The sequence below is a fragment of the Myotis lucifugus genome, unplaced genomic scaffold, assembly GCF_000147115.1.
Source record: "Myotis lucifugus unplaced genomic scaffold, Myoluc2.0 scaffold_10, whole genome shotgun sequence".
Lineage (NCBI taxonomy): Eukaryota > Metazoa > Chordata > Mammalia > Chiroptera > Vespertilionidae > Myotis > Myotis lucifugus.
Window position 1 is genome coordinate 12,069,895 of NW_005871058.1, and position 20,554 is coordinate 12,090,448.

Sequence of the window (20,554 nt, forward strand, 5' to 3'; positions counted from 1 at the left end):
TTCTGGTAGAATCTTTGAAGCATTGTATTTTGAGAAAAACTCCTATGTAAATACTGTAACTTTTATAATTGGTTAAGTTCTTTAGAATTTTCTCCAGTGGTTCTCCCTTCTTCTACTAAGTTCTCTCCTAAACTTCTAGGTCATGTTTATTTAGCCGAGATCCCATGTTAACTGGAGGAGAACTGCTTTCCCTCGTGAATAGTTTCGATAAGTCATCTCTGAGTGCCACTCGGGTTCTCTCTTTACTTGAGGCCGTATTTTTTAACTTGTGTTAATAAAGGAATTCAGAATAGAGAGAGATTACAGAAAATTAGGGAGCCTACATTGATGGGATAGGATAGTAACTACCCCGTTAGGCATTATGACATCACAGAAGGTTGGTAGCAATAGCTCCCCTCAGGCATGTAGCCTGGCCTGAGGTTGGCCTTGCTATAGGTTTCTGGGCACCTTGCTGCCTTAAGTCTGTGAAAGCAAATTTGGTTTCAACACTTTGGAAGGCATGTGTTGGGGCACGAGTAGGTCAAGCTTATTACAAACTTGAGGGACCATTAACAGTATACCCAGGAGTCTGGGGATGATTCCAGATGTACTTCTAGGGTTTGAATCTACCTGGATAGAAGAGAGTAAGGTCTAGTAGAGAATTCTAAGACTCATTTATAGTTGACAGAATACCTAAAACTTGGGTGGTGGTCCTGCAGCCTGGGCTGAGGACCATGTGGGCCTCAGCCTGGTTCTCTATCCATGTTGAGGCCTTTAGGCAGGAGTAACATGTGAAGTTGTTTTCTGAGGACCTGGTTTAGGGGGATTGTTTTAGGTAGTTGTGCTGGGTGAATCCCAGAAACAATGTAAGAGGAAGCTAGAAAAACATAATGCCCCTAAATTCTTCATGGTGTGTTTGCAAATTAACATAGATTGTTTTTACTATGATAAGTTTGACTCTCTTTGCTAAACATGGTACAAGCTCTAGGTTTCCTCTCCCTCTTGCAGCCAGTACAGGAGGTGTAAATGGTGGCAGAGATGGTGAAAGCTTCATCTGACCAGTGTGGCTGCGGGTTTCTTGTTCAGTGTGTCTCTAAACAACTTTTCCTCTCAGGCAACCACCCACCCAGATTTCATTCTTCATTTCCAACATGGGGTTGCCAGCAAGGCCAATGTGACAGTTCCCTAGAAATAGTACTGGCTTCTGCAAGTGCAGGGGTCTTTCTCCTCCCAGTCTCTCCTCTTTCCTTCCCTTAGAAACCCTCTCCACCCCCCAGACGGTGTCTGCTGCCCTTGAATGTGAATTGCTGTCCTTATTGCCCATGTTAAAGAAGAGCCAGCTGGTGTGTTGTCAGGAAGTACTATTTAAAATGTGAACTGTTAGGTCAATGGGGGGAAAAGGAGACATATGTAATACCGTCAACAATAAGGATTTAAAAATAAATAAATGTGAACTGTTACAGAACAAATAAATACCATGAATAGGAACATACTTGTGTGCCATTCTCATTCTTAACTATCAAGGATGGTTTGTTTTCCCCTGTGGATGGGTGAGAAGGTGGGGATCGAGAGAGGAGCACAGCCCGCAGCCTGTTCACTGGGGAATTCTCCTGTGTGTTTCTCCACTGGGGAGGCATGGTCCTGCCTCAGTAGCCTCAGTGGGCCATTTCTGGAAGTGGGCCTGTCCCTGCATGTCGTTGGAGCCTTCTCATCCACACTCATCTCCTACTGGCTTCTAGGATCATACTTAATTACACTTTCATTGGGTGTCCACTGTGTGGAGGCAGAGCATGAAAGAGGCAGTGTGAGGGACATCTACATGTCACAGCCCCTAGGATTGCTTTCGTTTCCTTCTGTGACTTCCAGGACATTCAAGTGCACCATGCATAATTGAGCCACAATCATCGACTGCTGATTTGCCCACCTCCATTCCTCCAAACCCCAGACAGATGACCAGATTGATAAGCCCCTAAAGGGCAAGAACTGCATTTTACTCCTCTTTTTTTTTTATCTCCATTGCTTAGCCCAGAACCCAGCTCATAACAAGCAATGAGTAAAGGAGAGAACGAATCTGAACGCGTGAGGTATAGACAGTGAAAGATTGAGCTGTGAAGGGAAAGGGAGCAGTGGCACCCGGCACGCCCCACACAAACACTTTGTACTTGTACTTGGACATACCCTTGTCCTTAACCTCTAAAAACCATGCTCAAGAAACAGACTTCGGCTTAAGCACGTGTTGACAACAAGCATGTAAGGTGGGGCTCAGCCTGCTCTCCAAACCCACTTACTCCTAACACTATTCTTCTACAGGAGGCCCAGCCAGTTCTTGTAGCCCCTGGCTGGTGTCTTGTTGGAATTCCTGGTTGCGTAGCTCTGCGTAGAAGTCAACTCCTTCGGAGACAGGGTGGCTGGCCTGATTGTGGTTCTGGTGGAAGCTGGTCAGAGGGCCCCCGTGTGGGCTGCACTTGGCAGCGGTTGGAGGAAACACTAGTGATGGTGTGGCAGGCAACTCAGGTTTCCTTTGAAGCTCTTCCTGTGCTTGCACTTGAACTCCAGCACCAGCTTGGTGTACGTCTTGAAGGTGGTGACAGCTGATGCCATGCAGCAGGTGAAGGAAATTCGGGCTGTACTAGGAACAAACATACAAAAAAAATTTACACGGAATCTTTCTTACAGGTTTGAAAGAAAAATGCCCTGATCTCTTCCTTACTAGTAAACTAGGCTGATGCCTCTTAGGGACTTAGGGACATGACTGCTGTCTTCCACTGTGCAGCAGGGAAAGAACTATGGGTACAAGGACTTAATTTGGTCTGTCGTAGTAGGTTACACTCCGCATGTTTCGTAGTAAAAGAGAATGACGCATGTAGTATTAATACCTTAATCAATAAAGAAATTTAAAAAAAAGGCAGACAAGGAGTTGAGCGGATTCCTTTTCACGGAATTGATTACTTGTTAATACTGTGCTTGTTTATACGTGGTGTGCCTATTTTTTGTATATAAACACACACACTTAGCGTTGTTGCCTACTGTTTCTCAAGCTGCAGTTACCCTTGTGTAATCTTCAAGACTCCATAGACCTGCACCACCCACTGTAATACTTCCCTGCCCACTTCTCCCTGACCCCTCCCCTCCCACACACACTCTGCCAAAGATTTTCCTTCACTCGGATGCTGGAGTGATCATCTCTCCTCCCTCTTCCCTTGTTCTGAGCTTAGCAGTTTTAAGGGCCCTCAGGAAGCACTTACTACAAATTTGGATGTATTAACAGGTTGCATTAAGTGGGATTTGCCTATTATGAAAACAATTTGGTTCTCGACTTTAGGGAGTTTATAATGGATGGAAGAGATGCTAGAGATGAAGGGAAGCTGGATGGATTCAATAAAGAAGAAAAAACATCAGGGAAGTTTATCAGACACGGCTCTAAAAACTTGGAAAGTCAAATCCTAAATCTCCCTGTGATTCTGGGTGGCCCAGGAAACAGGAAGTTGTGTGAGGTTAGTGAGAGATTTCATGAGTCCAAGGGATGGTTAAAGCCAGGCCACATGCTGGTACTACGTGTTCCTGTCTGCAGCCTCTGGTGGTGGCCCCAATGATGTATTCACAAGTCTTCCAGGCAACTGCCAACGGGTCCAGAAGACTGGAGGCCACATGCTTGGAATTACGGGTGGACAAAGTAGACTCAGGCTGGGGAGGCTTCTGATGAGAGTTTTGCAGTCTGAGCTCTATAGTAAGGCCAGCAATGGCTTGGAGACAGGCAAAGATGAGAAACAATGAGTCTGGGAAATGAGCTAAACTGATATGGTGGCTGGAGAAGTAGACCAAAGACCCAGCCTGAATCAAATAGCATGTATTATGCAGCGAGAAAAGGGATAGAATCTTGTAACGACATGTGGAGCTTTCCATATTGCCTGCTTTAGCGTAGAAACTCGAGCTGGCGCTGCATCTTTTCAGCACTGTTAAAGTCCATAGCACTATCCAAATAGTTACTGTCAGTTCAGGTTGCCCCTGTGCCAGAACCGAGCATGTGCTTCAAGGGAGAAAGTGAGGAACTCTTAAGCAAAGGGGATGTTTACCTTGACTATATTTGTTTTGTCATGGTTTTCTAAGGCTTAGAGAATGACTGTAGGGGAAGTTTTATTTCTAACACAGTTTGGTGGAATCAGAATGGAGGTAGGAAGAAGTTAGTCTTCATTACAGGAGAAGAATAAGCCATTCACAGGGAATAGAATTCAATCCAAATTTCAAGGCCAATTGACCATTTCTCTGTCCTCTAATACCTCAAGTCATAAAAAATATAAAACATAGAGCATCATTTCCATAAGCCATACACAATCAGTCTTGTTTCCCAAGGGCAACATACTTACCAGGTAAATTGCAACAGTTGTACCAGCAGAAAAACTGGGCAAGACAACAGCCTCACAAAACAAACTAGAACCCTCTCTGTACCTGTTCAGAAGGTGGGGGAAGAATGGGTGTGGCCTGATGGTCCAGCCCTCTGTTTGATTGACAGGCTTCTGGGATGAGAGGTGAAGAGCAGGTAGAAGAACACAAAGCAAGTGTTTATGTGAGGGAAGCAAATCTAATGAAAGTTGGCTGGGGAGGGGCCAAAGGTTCAGGAGATGATGGTAAGCACTTCCTAGAACAGTGATGGCGAACCTATGACATGCGTGTCAGAGGTGACACGCAAACTCATTTTTTTGGTTGATTTTTCTTTGTTAAATGGCATTTAAATATGTAAAATAAATATCAAAAATATAAGTCTTTGTTTTACTATGGTTGCAAATATCAAAAAATTTCTATATGTGACAAGGCACCAGAGTTAAGTTAGGGTTTTTCAAAATGCTGACACGCCGAGCTCAAAAGGTTCGCCATCACTGTCCTAGAAGGTCCACCCATAATTCCAAGCATGTGGCCTCCAATCTTCTGGACCCAAGTTGGCAGTTGCCTGGAAGACTTGTGAGTACATCATGCGGGCCACCATCCCCAGAAGGCCTACAGAGGGAGCAGGAAGGCAGCACCTTTAGAGAAAGGCTGACATTGCCATCTACAGGGAACTAGAGACTTAATAGCAACCTTCTCATTGTGTATCAGGTGCAGCCACAGGTCCGGGAAGACGAATCTGTCAGGGAGACTCCCTGAATGCAGGGGGACTTTCTGCATCAGGCTGCCCCAGACTTTAGAGCTATGGAGAACGTCCGAGTCAATGCTGCACTCAGGGCTACATTCCCCTTGACTTCTCTCCACCCATACCCCCAATGTGAGCTTTTTTCTTGATCTGATATATGCATCTCTTACTTCAGCCAACAGTCTTGAAAAGCTCTGTGTGTCACAATGGAAAAGTAAACCAAGCTAATTTACACATCGAGGCATTTGCAAAGAAAAAGAACCTAGGGATAAACCATTTCACAAGGTACATCATGATCTAAGATGACATTTCACATGTTAACTCAATTTAAGATGGAAAACGCTTGCAATGTAGCTCATACCTCTTCCCTCCCACACACACCCCGCCCAAGGTTCCTCTTTCCTCTCCTCAGGGCAGAGACCAGCCAGCCAGTTAGTGCTTCAGAGGGCGCAGAGGACACCCACCCTCTCCAGCCTTGGGGCGCTCACCTGACATGACAGAGGAGATAGCGGCAAAGACTCTCTCAGCTTGAGCCCGCAGCCAGGGTTCCCGGGCAACAGCAAGTCCGTTAATAGGAGGAGGAAACCGATGAGTTCAAGTCTGATGCAGGCAAACCGGGCTCCCAGTAATAGCCATAGGATCTCTGTCGGAAAGCAGAGGAAGAGGCACACTCACCCTGCCAGTTAGATAACTGGACGGTGAACCATCAGGTGGGAAATTAGGTGGTGCCTATTGAAAGAGAAAAGCCTTGCAGCATCGGAGACGGGGAGGGTGAGACAAAGCTGAAACCAGCTGGGAACATTCCTTCATTTGGGGTTCTTTTTCTAGCACCCCACAGCTCTCACTCTACTCGGTCCCCAACATATAATCAAGTAGAATTGATTGGCTGTAAATACTGTTAGAGAGATTTGAGAAGTCATTGAAATCTTGCAGTAATAGGCTTTGCTATTTATCATTGTTTTTTCTCTTTTCTTAATTTTGGACAGCCAGTTTTGTTTCTTCCCCCCCTCCAGGCCTCCCCTTTTCCTTCTATTTTACACAGACACAAAAATATTATTGGAGAAAAAAAGGAAAAACCTAAGCTTTTCAACATGGTTACTTGGCAACAGGAGTAGGTCAGAGCTGTGGTTTTCTATTTGTGAACTTGATTTGTCCCTGCTGTTTCTTTCCTTGCATGCCTGCATGTGAATGAAAGGCAGCTCTAGAAGGAATCTGTGTCAGCCCTTGGGAGCTCAGAAGAAGAGAAAAGCGGGAGATCACGGTACGATTTGGATCCAGAGAAGCCCCAAAACTCAATGGCAACTAAATTTGTTATCAAACCCACATACTTGCCACAAGCCCCAAGGGAGGGTGGGGGAGGAAAGCCTTCTCCATTAACCGCTTCCCTCCATATCGGAGAGTGGGGTGATGTAGGCGTTGCAACGTGGCATATTCCAGTAGTCCTTTCTCACCTCTCTTGGTTGATGGTGTGAGTTCAAGGGAACGTCGGCATTTCTTCCCTGAAACAGACAAGGGTCAGTTTCTTGGAGGTGCTTCCTTGGACAGTTGGGAGGAAATCTGTCCCCAGTCCCATACCCAACACCACTCCATTTGTTCTGACGCAGTGCCTGCCCAGCAGACAGTAGGCAGGCAGTAAACGGCTCTTTGAAAGTAGTTAAGAATGCATGGAAGAATGAATGGCATAGACAAGAGTCACCCGAAATTAATTTCTCAATTCCTGATAATGAAGATGACAATGTTACCCTGAGAGGGAAATGTTCTTGCTCCTGTTAATGACCCCAGGAAGAGTTAATGACTCCAGTGTTAACCCAGGCCATTTGCTGAGGTGGTCCCACTGGTCTGAATGGCTCTAAATTGTTTAGGGACTGGGGTTGGAGTGGTATTAAGTGGCACAATACACATTTATATTCCTCTTCTGGCTCCTTTTCCCCTTAGCCCAAGCCAGGAGAAGGAGAATATTGCAAATTGTCTGTGATTTGGGGCTTTAGAAAAGCTTCAGTACCAGGTGACATTTGAATGCTTTGAGCAGGAAGCAGGGAGGGTGATCTCGACCTAATTGCTCTAACCTGAGGACCAGGGGTGAGGGTGCATGCTGACACTGGAGTCCTGACATCCTTATAGGGCCTAATTACTCTCTCTGAGCTTCAATTACCCTGCTTTCAACATTACAAGTAACTAGAGGCCAGGTGCACAAATTCGTGCACATTGAAAGGAAATTAATTAGAAGAAATATTTTAGTATTGCTATTCGCTCTTTCTCTATAATAAAAGTGTCAACCAAATTCACGATCGACAATGACAGATGGAAAGACATGCATTCAATTGGCACCAGTGACCTGCTTTCTGATTTAGCTAAACCTTTTCCAGCCCAGTGAGGCACCCCAACTTCTCTTTCAGGTAATTGTCAGCAACACAGCAGTAAATATCAACATGAAGCAGATTAGTCTTATAGATCATGTGGTAGAACAAAGGGTGAAATATTTAACTGTAGCAGTGTTTGACTATATTCTGTGCAGTGAGAAAACCTGAAGTCATTTTCAAGTTCCACCATTTCTTACTTCTTTTTAGTTGGGTCAGGTTTCTAAACTTTTTAAATCTCTGTTTTCCAGTTAATGTAAAGAAAATAGGATTCTACCTAGTCTCCTATCTACCTACTCCAGGACTTCTGTGAGGATCAAATGAGATGAGGCATGTGAAAATGCTTCATAGACATTTGGTTAAAGTGTGAAATGTTTGCACCTGTCTCTAAAGCAAGTTGTGTCCTGGGCTGAAGAAACTCCAAGGAGGCTAGTCACTAGGGAGAGGAAGCTGGGCGTTGCTACGTGATATCATTACCCGGTGCCCACAGCCACCGTTTTTGGGCTGGGCTGGGCTGGGCTGTGGGCTGCATTTTGCACCATGGGGGTCTCGACAGCATTGGCTGCAATTTGATGGGCTGTCGCTCCAGGGTGGTGACAGACCTGTGTCCCACTTGGGGGAAGCCGAGTGTTGCTTTGTCGGCACCAGGTCTGTAAATGGCCAGTGTCTGTCCCGGCAGCTCCTGCATTGATCATCTGCCCTCTGGTGGTCAGTGAGCATCATAGCGACCGGTCGAACAGCTTAGCATATTAGCCTTTTATATATATAGATACTTAGAATGAGAAAACCCTTTTCAGGAGGGAGGGAAAGGAAGGGGCTTTAAGGGCGATCTACTCTGATCCATCTCATTGATGAGAAAATCGAGGCCCATAGAAATGAAGTTATCCCGATAAGGTCACAACTGGGCAGAACAAGGCTGTTCCTGTAATATCATCTCTCCTTTTTTGTTTCTAAACAGCAACTTCAGTTTGCTAGAATGGAAATCCTTATACTGTTGAAAGTCTAAATGGAACCCTTTAAGGGTAATGCTATTTTAACCCAATGAGTCTACTAGACAGGCAGGAAGTGAAAAGCCAGATGGACTTTCATCCTTATTAAAAGGGGGTTCCCTAAAGAGAAAGCACACAGTACAGTGGTGGGAAATGCTGAGCTTGGGGGTGAGGCCGACATGGTGTGGGAGAGGGCTATAAGGTCCCATGGGGGGAAGGAGGTGGTCAGGCAGCTGGGGATGAGGAGTCTACCTGGTTCTTCCACAGTTTCCTCACAGGATAGCCGCATGCAACTCCGGAAGGTATGGCAGGAGAAGCGGTCATCCCCAGTCTCCCAGGTGCATTGCACCACCTCCTGGGATGATGTGCCGCTGCTGCCCCCATCCAAGGGCACTGGCAGCTCAAAGCACTTGGTTGCCAGACCTTCTCTGCACAGGGGCTTGGGCACCTTCTGTGTGTCCACAAACCAGGAGTTGCTGAGCAGGAATGCTGAGGAGAGGCCGAGTGATAGCAGGTTGAGGATGGCAGATAGGAATGTCCATTGGCCAGAGAAGACCTTCGGGAGCTCCATCTGTAACAGACAGACAAGGGGAGAGCCTGCTTTCAGACTCTCCTGGGAGATCTGGACACCCTTTCCCGCGGCTCCCTAAGCTCAGGCCCCTTTCCTCCAACCTGCCGGTGCCACCAGCCGCTTTGAGTTCCCTCCAAAGAGCCGTGTGGAAGGTGGGCTTCAGCTGGCCTGGGGCAGACACCCTAGCGATGATGTTTATTTAAGCCGGACCGTATTATACTAAAATGCTTACTGAGGATGATCCGAGGAGGCATCCATCAGAGAATATCTCAGTCAGAATGGGATGAAGCCACTGAGGCTAGGCTATAGATCAGGTTGGGAAAAAGAATTGGGAACACTCTAAATGCTCTTGCTGGTCATCATTTTTGGTGTTGTCTGCATTGAAAGGTAACACTGCATTTAGTAGCACTGACTCGCTGAGGTGTCTGTTATGGTAACTGAGTTTTCCCTGTCCTCTTCCCTGCATCATAGGTTCCTCTGAGAGGGGAAAGGGAGGGTGGGGGGATGTGTCCTATCAGCCAATGATTAACTGGATCACAGGGGTGGGGCCTTGAGGATAAAAGGAAACAGTGGGCCCACTGGGATGGAGAGCAGAGGGAGCTGCGGGTTCTGAGAGACCTGGTTATCTGGGTCCAGCTTTCCATCCATGGCCACTGAGATGCAGGAATCAAATGGGAGATGGCTGCTTGGTGCCCATGGAGGCTGCGCACCAAGTGCCGAGGCCATGGAGCCACGGAAAGGGTGACTTTGGCTGGTGGAGGGGCACTGCTCGACTCACAGCGGGGACACAGGGTGTGGCAGCAGAAACGTCCGTGGCCCGTGTGGCTCTGGTGGGAGCCCCTGACCTTGTTATTTTTAGTCTAAGAGAAGGGCTATTTGAAGAATGACCAATGCTAGACATTTCAACTTTGGGGAGTGGTGGCTTGGAGCCAGATTTAACAAAAATAAATTTGACAGGTCTTGCACTTTGTGTAATGGAATGGTTTATACTATTGTGTTAATACGTTCTGAATGGAAAGGAAGCCCATACTTAGCTGCTGACAGATGCTTCTTAAAGTAAACCATCTTGAGCTTTCCAGGGGATCTCTCATAGCAGAATTAATCAGACCCAAATCTGCTTCGCTTAAGAGACGTAAATAAAACCATAGCTAAATGGGATAGGCCCATTAATCTGCCTCTCTCATCATCTCCAGCTTAACATTTTCTACATTTAACAGAGAACTTTATCTCAGAAATATAACAGTTTGTTCTTTAGACTTTCCAGGGACTAAAACAGTGCAGGCTACAGACAAAACGTGGATTATTTTATGGCAATAAGAAATACACAAGGCTCTTATGTATATAAAAACCAATATACAAAACATGATAAACTGTTTCTGGAAAGCAATCTGCTAATTCGGTGTGTTTTTTTAAGCACTCAAAACAAATTAAATCCACCAAGAACTGTCAGACTGTATAAGACTCTGGGTGACCTTGGTAAGGACTAAAAAAACCACAGCACCTGGAAGGGAGAAACATCTTCTATTGCTAGATATGGGAATCATATGTTGGCCCATCACCCCCACCTGCCACCCTCCCACCAAAAAAAAAAAAAAAAAAAAAAAAAAGAATGTTTTAATGTTGTTTTTAGTCATGGAAATCCTATTGGTTTTAGTTATTATTCTGTTACATGAGTTACCCTTTCTAATTATCTTCCTGTTCATTGCCTGAATAGGAAATTGACTTCCAGATAAAACATCTTCATTAATCATTTTGTCTAAGGATTTAGGCAATTCTACATTTTCAACAACTTTATTTTCAGTCTTCGGAGGCTTGGAAATTAGTTTATCATCATCATATCACATCAGATTTCAATTGTACCCTTGCTCCATTTCAATTTACACATATTTTTAAGTTCTGCAGGTTATTCAGAAATAAGAATAATGAACCCCACACCATGTACAACCACTTTGCAGCACCAAAGTGACAACGAATTTAAGGAAAGGTGATTTGAGAAACAAAAGATGAAAAGAGCTTGGAATGAAGCGCAATGAGGCTGCTTTCAGAAGGAGTGTCCACCAAGGATAGATATGATGACCCTCATTCAAGAATTATCTTTGACACCTATAGTACCGTACTTCTCATCACATATTTTATTTTTCCCCCACAATATGCCTTCCCCCCCCCGCTTCCAGGATCCACATACCTCTTGAATGGAAGAACAAATCTAATTTTTGAGGGGTTTCCTTAAGGTGATCATGAAGAAGCAGCAGCCATAAGGAAAGTTATATCTTTGCATATGCTGACAAGCCCCATGCCAACGTCATTCTACTCCACAGAAAAGGGACAATGAGTGACTTCCCGACACTTGGGTTCAGATCATTAGGAAGTGCATAGGTACCAAAATGTCACTAATTCTTCCATCAACATAGGTTAACAGAAAAACTCGTAATTAACATAGGCTTAACATAGGCAACAAATGGGTGAGCCAGTCACACCTCTTTGAAGAATCAGGTGCAAAATAACTATGCAATGTATGTTCTGAGCAATGGGAGGGTGAAGCTAGTTAGCTTGGCCATGGTCAGACTCTTGCAGCTTGTGTGGAAGGACTGCAGGATGCCATCTGGGTTCCAATTCTCTTTGGTTTAATGTTGAAAAATTGGAAACTAGCCTTCCCACCCTCTTCTCCCACCCCTTACCATCCCTCCTCTTCTCTCTCTCTCTCTCTTTGGAGCACCTCATGATTAAAGGCTGCCTTGCAGGAAACTTGGGCATTTAATAATTGACAATACAATCATGGCCCAGCTGTTCTGGGAGATTACGTGGGAGCGTTTGCCAATGGGGATCTGGGATTAATCACAGAAAAGCAAAGACCTGCACCCACAGAGGGACATTTCTTTACAAAATAAGTGATGATTTAGTTTCCATCCCACTGCCATTCCCTAGGTAACTGGTGTGAATGGATTGGGCTTCATTTTATGGCAGACACACAAATATTACAGGATCACTATTGATGCAAAGGTTTTCATCCCCTTGTGTAGGGCTTTCCATCTCTTTAATAAGCTCTATTATCTGCAATGTCAGAGCTTCATAGAACTCATGGATATGAAATAGCTTCCTGGTATCTTGGGTGGTCTCCACCCTCCAGTTAGCATTATTACTAATGATTATTAACATCATCCCTTTGCATGGAATGCTAAGGCAGTCAGTGTGTGTTGGGTGAGGATGTGGTGAGGATGCAGATGGAGTAGAATAGGAGACAAATAAATTCCAGGGTCAGCAATGCTACAGCTATCTACCATTTCTCCCTGATCTCCAGGCAAAGGAATGGCAATTTTTATTTTAAATTAGAGGCCCGGTGCACAGGATTTGTGCACTAGTGGGGGGGGGGGGTCTGTGGGGATTGGCCCGCTGTGGGAGTGCCACTCATCCTGGTCAGCCGAGCAGTGCTCCCACTGTGGGAGCCCACTGACCACCAGAGGGCAGCTCCTGCATTGGGCATCTTTCCCCTGGTGGTCAGTGAGTGTCATAGCGACTGGTCAACCAGTTGTTCTGGTTGTTCTGCTGTTCGGTCGCTGGGCTCTTATTATACAGGATGGTTTCTAAAACTTAAAAAAAAAATCTGACAAATGAATAAGGTGTTGATTGCATATATTCTTGTTCTGGTCACCTAGAAGTTCATGTTGTTCTTTCTGTCCTCAAAAATCATACCAATTAGGATGACAAGGGCGGGAGACATTCTGTATTACCTTTTTACTTGGTGATCTGCCTCTCATCAAGATTAGTGTGAAAGTCACTCATTCTTTAAAAATGAATGGGAGCTGTTCCCTCCTCTCTGTCCTTGTCACACTGTAGCCCTCTCCTAACACTTTGTCTTGATTATAAATTTCTCTTATTGAGAGCAGTAATTCTTCATTCTGACTAAGCCTCAGAACTATCTGAAACTTCGGAAAAGATGTAGATTTTTGGACCCCCATCCTGAGATTCCATAGTAGTTCTGGGGTGAGTCCCAGGAATCTGTAATTTTAGGACACTCAGTATATACCCAGGATGGACTTCTTGTTTCTGGCTCCACATGTAAGGAACTTGTATATCGCCACTCTGACCTAACAATTGGTGAAAAGCTGAACAGACTGAAAAAATATATAATCAGGGAATTAAGATAACACCTGGCTTAACTGGTGTTGCTCAATGATTGAGCATCGACCTATGAACCAGGAGGTCACTGTTTGACTTCCGGTCAGGGCACATACCCAGTTTGCAGGCTCCATCCCCAGTAGGGGCATGCAGGAGGTAGCCGATCAATGATTCTCATCATTGATGTTTCTATCTCTCCCTCTCTCTTCCTCTCTGAAATCAATATTTTAAAATAACACCTGTTTGACTCATTTTGGGTTTATATTTAATGAAACCCTCTATTCCCTGCCCTTCTCCCAACTTTTCCAGATTCACCATCAACCAAGTGAAGGTTTTTCCCATTCTGTGTGCCATCAGCTTAGGGAATCAAAGGCAGGCTTTCCTCAGAGTGTTTGAATTAGTCTACCTTTTAGCCAAAGGAGCCTCTCTGGGTCTCACTTCTGCCACCCAATATATTCTCTATTCTTCTCACACTGATGTGAACAGCCTATTTGCTTGTGCCCAGACATAATTCCCATATCACCCAATGACCCTTCATTCATTGTGACAGAACTCCCTATCCGCTGGAACCAGGGAGCAGGAATTCTGTGGTTACAGCTCATGATGGAATTGGCTGCTGGTTTCCTGGCTACCGTAGTCATCACAACGCTGGGTGGCACCATCTCCTCAGATTCTTCCTCTTTAGTCATGTGCTCCCCACCAGTCAGCAACTGTGGGTGAGGTGGCGGCTCCTCCCTTCGGGATTGTTCTCTTTCCTTGGTTGGCCTGCTCCCCACACTAATCTATAGAGCACATGTGTCAGCCTTATGGAATTCAGGGCTCCCAATGAACCAGGATTGTTTCCTTTAGCACATTTTTGTGGCCAATGTCAGTTTTCGGTGATTCAGTTGATCCTTAAGTATTTCCCATGGGAAGTGCTATGCCACAGTATCAGAAAATATAGTTATCTTTGTTTCCCGATGAATTCTGTGCACATTCTTATTTACTTAGTTGCACCCTCATTCCCTGTCCACCCCAGAACAGTGAACAATTCTTTTCCCTTCTCTCTGCTGACACCCTTCAAATACTTGCAGACACTCTCATATCCCGCTTGAGTCACCATTTGGCACAGTCTTATGTCTTTGGTTTTTATTGCCTCTGCTCATAAACCGCACCCCCTGTGTCTTAATAGACTGACATTTGCCTTCTCCAGGGAAAAGCGGATGGGAGTGGCCGAGTCTTACACGAGGAGGCCTAGAGGTGGATTAAGCTTCATCGTTCCCCCTCTTATGCAGGCCCCTCCCAAGACCCTGCTATCTAATTTGTACTTGTCATGTTGTATTGTTTTTCTTAAAGAGTGCCTCCAAATTATGTTATTTTAGGCCTCTCCAAAGCCTGAATCTACCCCCTTAGGAGGCTGTGCATTTTGTGTGAGTGCTTGGCTGGCTGGCTGGCTACTAGTTGTGATCAACCTTGAGATCCCACACCCCCCATCCCAAGGATCTTGGGCCACAATGTCTAATTTCCTCTCTCTGGCAAAACATGAGTTTTGTGCCTGGCCACAAAAATCAGAGGCTAGCATCCCACTCACTTCCTTTCATTGTGATTTAGGCGTGTTAATATTTTTTTTCTTCTCTTTCCTCTCTTAGAACAGAAGAAGTACTAATTGCTAGTCAATGCAACATAAATATAATTAGGTTCAGCTCTGAAGCTCATGATTCAGCACAGACATGAAGATTCTACATCTCAAAACAGTATTTAACTTCTGTATGTTGGACTGTTACCATCTCAGGATGAGCCCCACAGGGATAGATATGCAACTCAGTGCTGATGACATCACAAAGCCAAGGGTTGGGACCAACCTATATTTGTAAGGTTCTCAGTCACTGTTCCCCACACTGTACAAAACCATATTTCATAGGCATCTATGAGAAACAATGGTCTTGGGACCACACATACTGTGTAAACAGGAATTCAATTTGTGAGTCCACTGTAGATAAGAGGTGATTAGAACAATGGGTAAGCACGCTGAGCCAGAGGAGACTGTATAGCACACCACTTCCCTGAGGTCAAAGCCTGGGGCTCAGGTTTCCAGCTAGTTTTGTTTTTTTTTTTCACTATCCATACTGGAATAGTCTCCCAACAAAGGTTCACTCGCCCTTCTGGGCAGTAGTTCTCTGTCCTTCTCCCAAGAGTCAGAGTTCTGGTCCATGCCCATTAATGCCCTCCTCCTTGTTACTCAGTAGGTAAAAGGCTGGAGTGGGGTGTTAATGTGTGGGCTCTCACTGGCTCTGATCGACATGCACCTGTTCCTGCATGTATGTGTGCCTCTGTCATGTAACTCATCACATGGTTTACTTGTCTGTTATGCTCACATGACTTGAGTAGTTAGTTATGGTAGCAGCCAGGTTTTATTCATTGTTGATCCTCGGAGCCTAGCCCTGTCTAACATCCATGAATGAGTGAAGTGTGTAATGGAAAGGAGGCCCATGAATACAGTTAGGGAGTCTATTAGGTGAAGATAAGATGTGAATAAAGAAAAGTGTCCCAACAGCCTCCGATTGCTGAAGGAGAGAGGAATCCTCCTGATTCACATATATAACAGCAGTGAGAGTCCACAGATCCACAGACACACCCTCTGCCTTTCTACACAGATGCACCCCTAGTGTCACCAAACAGATCCTGGCCAATACATTTCCGCCCACCTGTGGAAACATTCCTGCTGTTGGATGACCAAAGCCCCGATAACAGCAATGATCTCATGAACAAGTATTATCTTTAGTTCACAGAGACCAGGGTACAAACACATTGCTCAAAAGCCAGAGACAGTTGGGAAATGTTTTGTCCTTTCCCAAGCCCGGTGATTCCCTAGGGATTGGAGCCCTTATGGGTGATGTATCTTGAAGCATCTGAGATAGTGCTGCTATAATTATATATTTTTTAACTTCAGTGCCTCATATTTGAGTGTTCACCGATGAAGATCACAGAAGGTCTTCACACAAGACATTTTGACACTGGAAGGGAAGAGTAATGCCAGCAACATGCCCATGCTGAGTGTCCAAAATATTCACGTCACTCTTGGACGCTTAGCTCTGGGATGTCCCAGCTTCGGGTCAGTCTCAACTGTAACCATGTTTAATGTCCACATGGCCTCAAATGCTCACAGAATGAAAACGACTCCTTTCTTCCTAACGTGGGTCCCAAGTTCTGGGAACACTTCTACTTATGTTCAGTGGGAAGGACCACAGAAAAGCATCTGGGGGCCTCTCCTGTGCGTCGCCTTTCCCTTTCCGCTTTTTAATGTAATTGTTTGAGGGCTTTAGCTCTAGCAGTCATTTCCAGGAGAGGAAGCCGCCTTATTCAATGTCCCAAGCATCTGGAGTGAATCAGCGGGTCAGCCACATTTGCACATCCTGTGGGGCAATCGCTCACGCGCGGATCACGGAGTCCTCGGGCCTGCTGGGCCCTGGGCTCTCCGGGACGCGGGGCGGGGCAGGGCTGCGGGCCCAACGCCAGTGGCCTCTGGAGGGGCGCTCAGGGCGCGGCTGCGGGCAGGCACGGCGGGGCCGCCCCATTTCCGTTCCTGGTGAGCCGCCCTCGTCCCTTCTATTCCTGCCTGCCCTCCTCCCCTTACCACCCCTCCTCCAGCAGTCTGGGTGCGGGAGCCCGGCCGAGTCCCCGCCAGCTCCCCATCTCCCCCCTCCCTGGATGAGTAACACCCCGCACGCGGTTTACTACGGCGCCGGGTCGCCTAGCAACGGGCGCGCGTTACCACGGCGACGCGCCCGGAGAGTGTTTTGCATTGTTTGGCTGGTCCCGCCCTAGCGGCCGGGGCCAGGACTTCCCGGAGGGCGGGGCGGGGAGCGGGGGTCCTTTCTTCCTCCCGCCCTCCCGCGTCTGTGGAGAACCGCGTCGCGCGGCCCCTCCCAGAGAAGGAACCTTCGAGAGCGAGCCGGAGGGCGGGCGGTCTTGGGGCCAAGGCCGCGATGGGGCGTGGCCGGGGGCGCCGCCACCTGGACGCCGAATTGGGCGGGGGCTGCGAGCGACGCCTTTCGGTGGGGCGGGCGGCAGGGAGTGCTGGGGCCGGGTCACCAGAGGAGTTCTCCTACCCGGGCCTGTGGGTCCCAGTGTCAGGCACCTCCCTGCGCCCATCGTTCCTGGTCCCTAGCTCCTGTTCTAAAGCCAGGCTGTGTCTTTGCCTCACTTCTGTGATATTTTGGGGCCACGAATCCCTAAGCAGACCTGAGTTCTAGTCCTTTCTCACCAAGGGACGATTTCCGGAGTTAAATTAGGAGAACGAGCTGAGGAAGGGAACCATACTGTGTACCAGACACCTTGCCAGACTGTTCACCAGCACCTGCTCGCATCCTCAGCACCTGAGGAATCAGATTCGGAGCAGCTGGCTGCGCAAGGCCAAGCTAGTAAATGCGCCTGACTCATCCGCAGGCTGCCCCTCGGGAAAAGGGGAAGGCAGGGCCACCTTATCACATGGTTCACTTTGCAGGCCGGATGGTGGAAACTCACCCAGAATGAGGCAATGGGTTACGTGTACTTTATACTTCAGGTAAAGACTGATAACCAGACTCTCCCACATTCCCCGAGCCTCTCCTCATAAGCCAGTGGCAAATAAAATTTACTCTGGCTGGTCCTTTCTATCATATTCTTACCCACTTTTGAGGATTCTTCAGTTGACCATCTATTCACTTTGGGGCTGCTTCTCAGGTAGGGAGCAGTCTGAGCCCACACTGATGGCTCCTCAATCACTAGCTCTGCTCTGCAGTCCCACTGTGTCCCCTTCTTAGGCCCTATCTTATCCTTTCTTCTGAGATCCCTAACTTCTAGCCAACGAGCAGCACGCCACATTGCTCTGTGCGTGTATTTCTCTAGCTAACAGTAAGCTTCATTTTTCTCTCTTGAGAATGGCAAGATATATGATAATGAAAACTCTTTCTTAGGAACCCTTTGAGCTGAAGGTTGGTAGTCCCTAACTTTTTCAAATGGGAGGCAAGTTACTTTCAGATATAGGCTCTTACCTAAGCAAGCCAAGACATCTTTGCTGGCCGTGAGGGTCTTCCAAGGTCTGGGAGGACCCCTGCAGATTCTCTCAGATTCTCTGAGACAAAAGAGCATAAGGTTATGCTCTCCTTAGTTCCAGCAGATTCCAGGCCGGAGCTGGCTTCCAGCAGGACCATGGGGGTACCTCATCATTCTTTGGAAGAGAACTTAATATCTACTCTTTCAGTTCAGTAGGGTCATATGCATCTTTTTCGTTCCCACCACCACTGGGTCTTTGAGTAGGAGCCAGATTTTGGCAACGGGAATCATACAGATGGAGGGAAAAAAGAAAAGCTAGGGGCTGTAAGCAGCCCTGGGAACAGAGAGGAAAAGTAAGATGAAGAGGCAAAGGAAGAAGAAATGGACATTTTCATAGAAGAGGATGAAAGAGCAAGAGGCCACGGTATGGACATCTCCGGGTTTATCAATAAAAACTGGGCTTGAGTAATATATTTTTATTCCATTTTGTGTAATCCTATAGTGTGTTCTCAAGTTCCTTACCATAAGCTCGTGAAATAAATTGGTGAATTTGTATAACCTGTATTACAAATCCAACATTCCGGGATACACATGAGAGAAGGGATAACACAAGAGGTAGTCATGAGATGTCAAAAATAAAGGTACTTACCTTCTGGGTGGGACAAACATTTTGAGTCAGTTGAGAGGACTTGTTCATTCACTTGAAGTTCTGAGTCAAAGATGTTTCAGTTTATCTTCTCTGTTTTAACTGGTTGAATGGAATGAGTATCTAGTGTGAAGATGAATCAGGCTCCCTCTTGCCTGCAGAGTGCTAAGGTGGTGTAAGGTGGTCTGGAGAGGATGGAAAGGATGTCCTGCAGCTAGTACACCAGTCAGGGTGGGGCTGGCTGACACATGAGGTTTACTCTGTGACATCACAGTGGCAGGCAGGGATCTCCCTGCTGCGCCCTCTCCCCTCCCCCAACTCCCAGAAGGACAGGGGCCACTCTAGGGTACCTACCAGAGGCCTGTATGCCTTCTAAGGCATTCAGGTCAGTGCTTCTATGACTGAGCATAAGAATCATCTGGTGGGGGAGTGTCTTTGTAAACTACGGAGTCTGAAGGTCTGGGATGGTTTCCACATGATGTTGACCAGACCACACTGAGTTGTTTATTTTTTTAATATTTTTTATTGATTTCAGAGAGGAAGGGAGAGGGAGAGAGAGACAGAAACATCAGTGATGAGAGAGAATCATTGATCAGCTATCTCCTGCATGCCCCCCACTGGAAACATGTTAATGTTCTACATTTTCAAAAATAAAATTAAAGCAAGATGAGAAGGGAAAGAAAAACCTAAAACTGGAAATAAGTGGAAACAAATGAACCCAATTATATTTCAAATAAATACTACAACCACACTGAAGAGGAAAAAGCAAAAGAAAGAAAAATCCAAGTACCTTATGAACACAGTATTTGACTATTTACCTTCCTTCTTGGGTGAGGTTGAGTAGGGGAGAATTGAAACCAACTACTGGATTTCTTTTAGTATATATACCTTATTCATCTTGTGGTGAATATGTTTAGCAATTTTGCTATTTGCCCTTTCTCTATATGTAGGGATTCTGTGAGTAAAGGAAAAAAGGTCTCAAAAACACAACCCCTTCATGCAAGCCTTTCCTCCCTCTAATCCAGGTAAGTGGTTCTCAGCCTTGCCTTCTTTTCCTGATCCATTCAGGCATCACAGGCACAACATGATCCCATCTGACTATATGAATAACCCTACCTTTTGTCTTTTTCCTTCTTAAACCATTGTTGGCTGAGAAAAGGATCCAATTCTGGATTAAAAAAAAATATACAATTGCATGTATGATTAGTCATACTCTTCTTAATTAAATTCAATATACTTAAACTGCTCTTCAGAAGCAATAAGAATAATATTATATTTTAGTGATTATACATGGTGGGGCGAAAGCAGATTTATAGTTGTGAATACACAAAACAGAGTTTATTCTTGTATTATTATTTATTAATTATTGTATCATTTTCCATATGAACAACTGTAAACCTACTTTTGCCACACCTTGTATAATATAATGCAATATAATATTGGCTAGCTAATATTTATTGACTACTTACAATGTACTATACTATGGCCTTTTGATTCATTGTCTCATTTAATCCCCATAATGAAGTCAAGTAGGCTTATTAATATTATTTTACCCAGGAGGAACCTGAGGATGTGACTGTACAGATGGTGATGTGACTTTCTGATCATTTACAGCAGAACTACAATTCCCAGAGTTTTGTGCAAGCAGAGGTACCGGGGACTGGACACACTCAACTAACTAGGGTGATTAACCAATATGGCAGAAGTTCAAAGAAGGTGAATCGCCAAGGAGGCGACTTGAGAGTGGACAGGGCTGTG

General features: G+C 45.8%; 1 protein-coding gene across 1 annotated transcript; it reads right to left on the reverse strand.

Moving 5' to 3' along the window:
* Window positions 1-2,275: 2,275 nt before the first annotated feature.
* Window positions 2,276-18,938, reverse strand: GSG1 (germ cell associated 1). Its single transcript, XM_006084351.3, is given in 8 exon segments — window positions 2,276-2,430; window positions 2,433-2,603; window positions 4,855-4,971; window positions 5,593-5,626; window positions 5,629-5,747; window positions 6,556-6,603; window positions 8,703-9,021; window positions 18,800-18,938. Coding segments are annotated over 8 exon segments (1,011 nt in total). The 5' UTR covers window positions 18,848-18,938.
* Window positions 18,939-20,554: the final 1,616 nt, after the last annotated feature.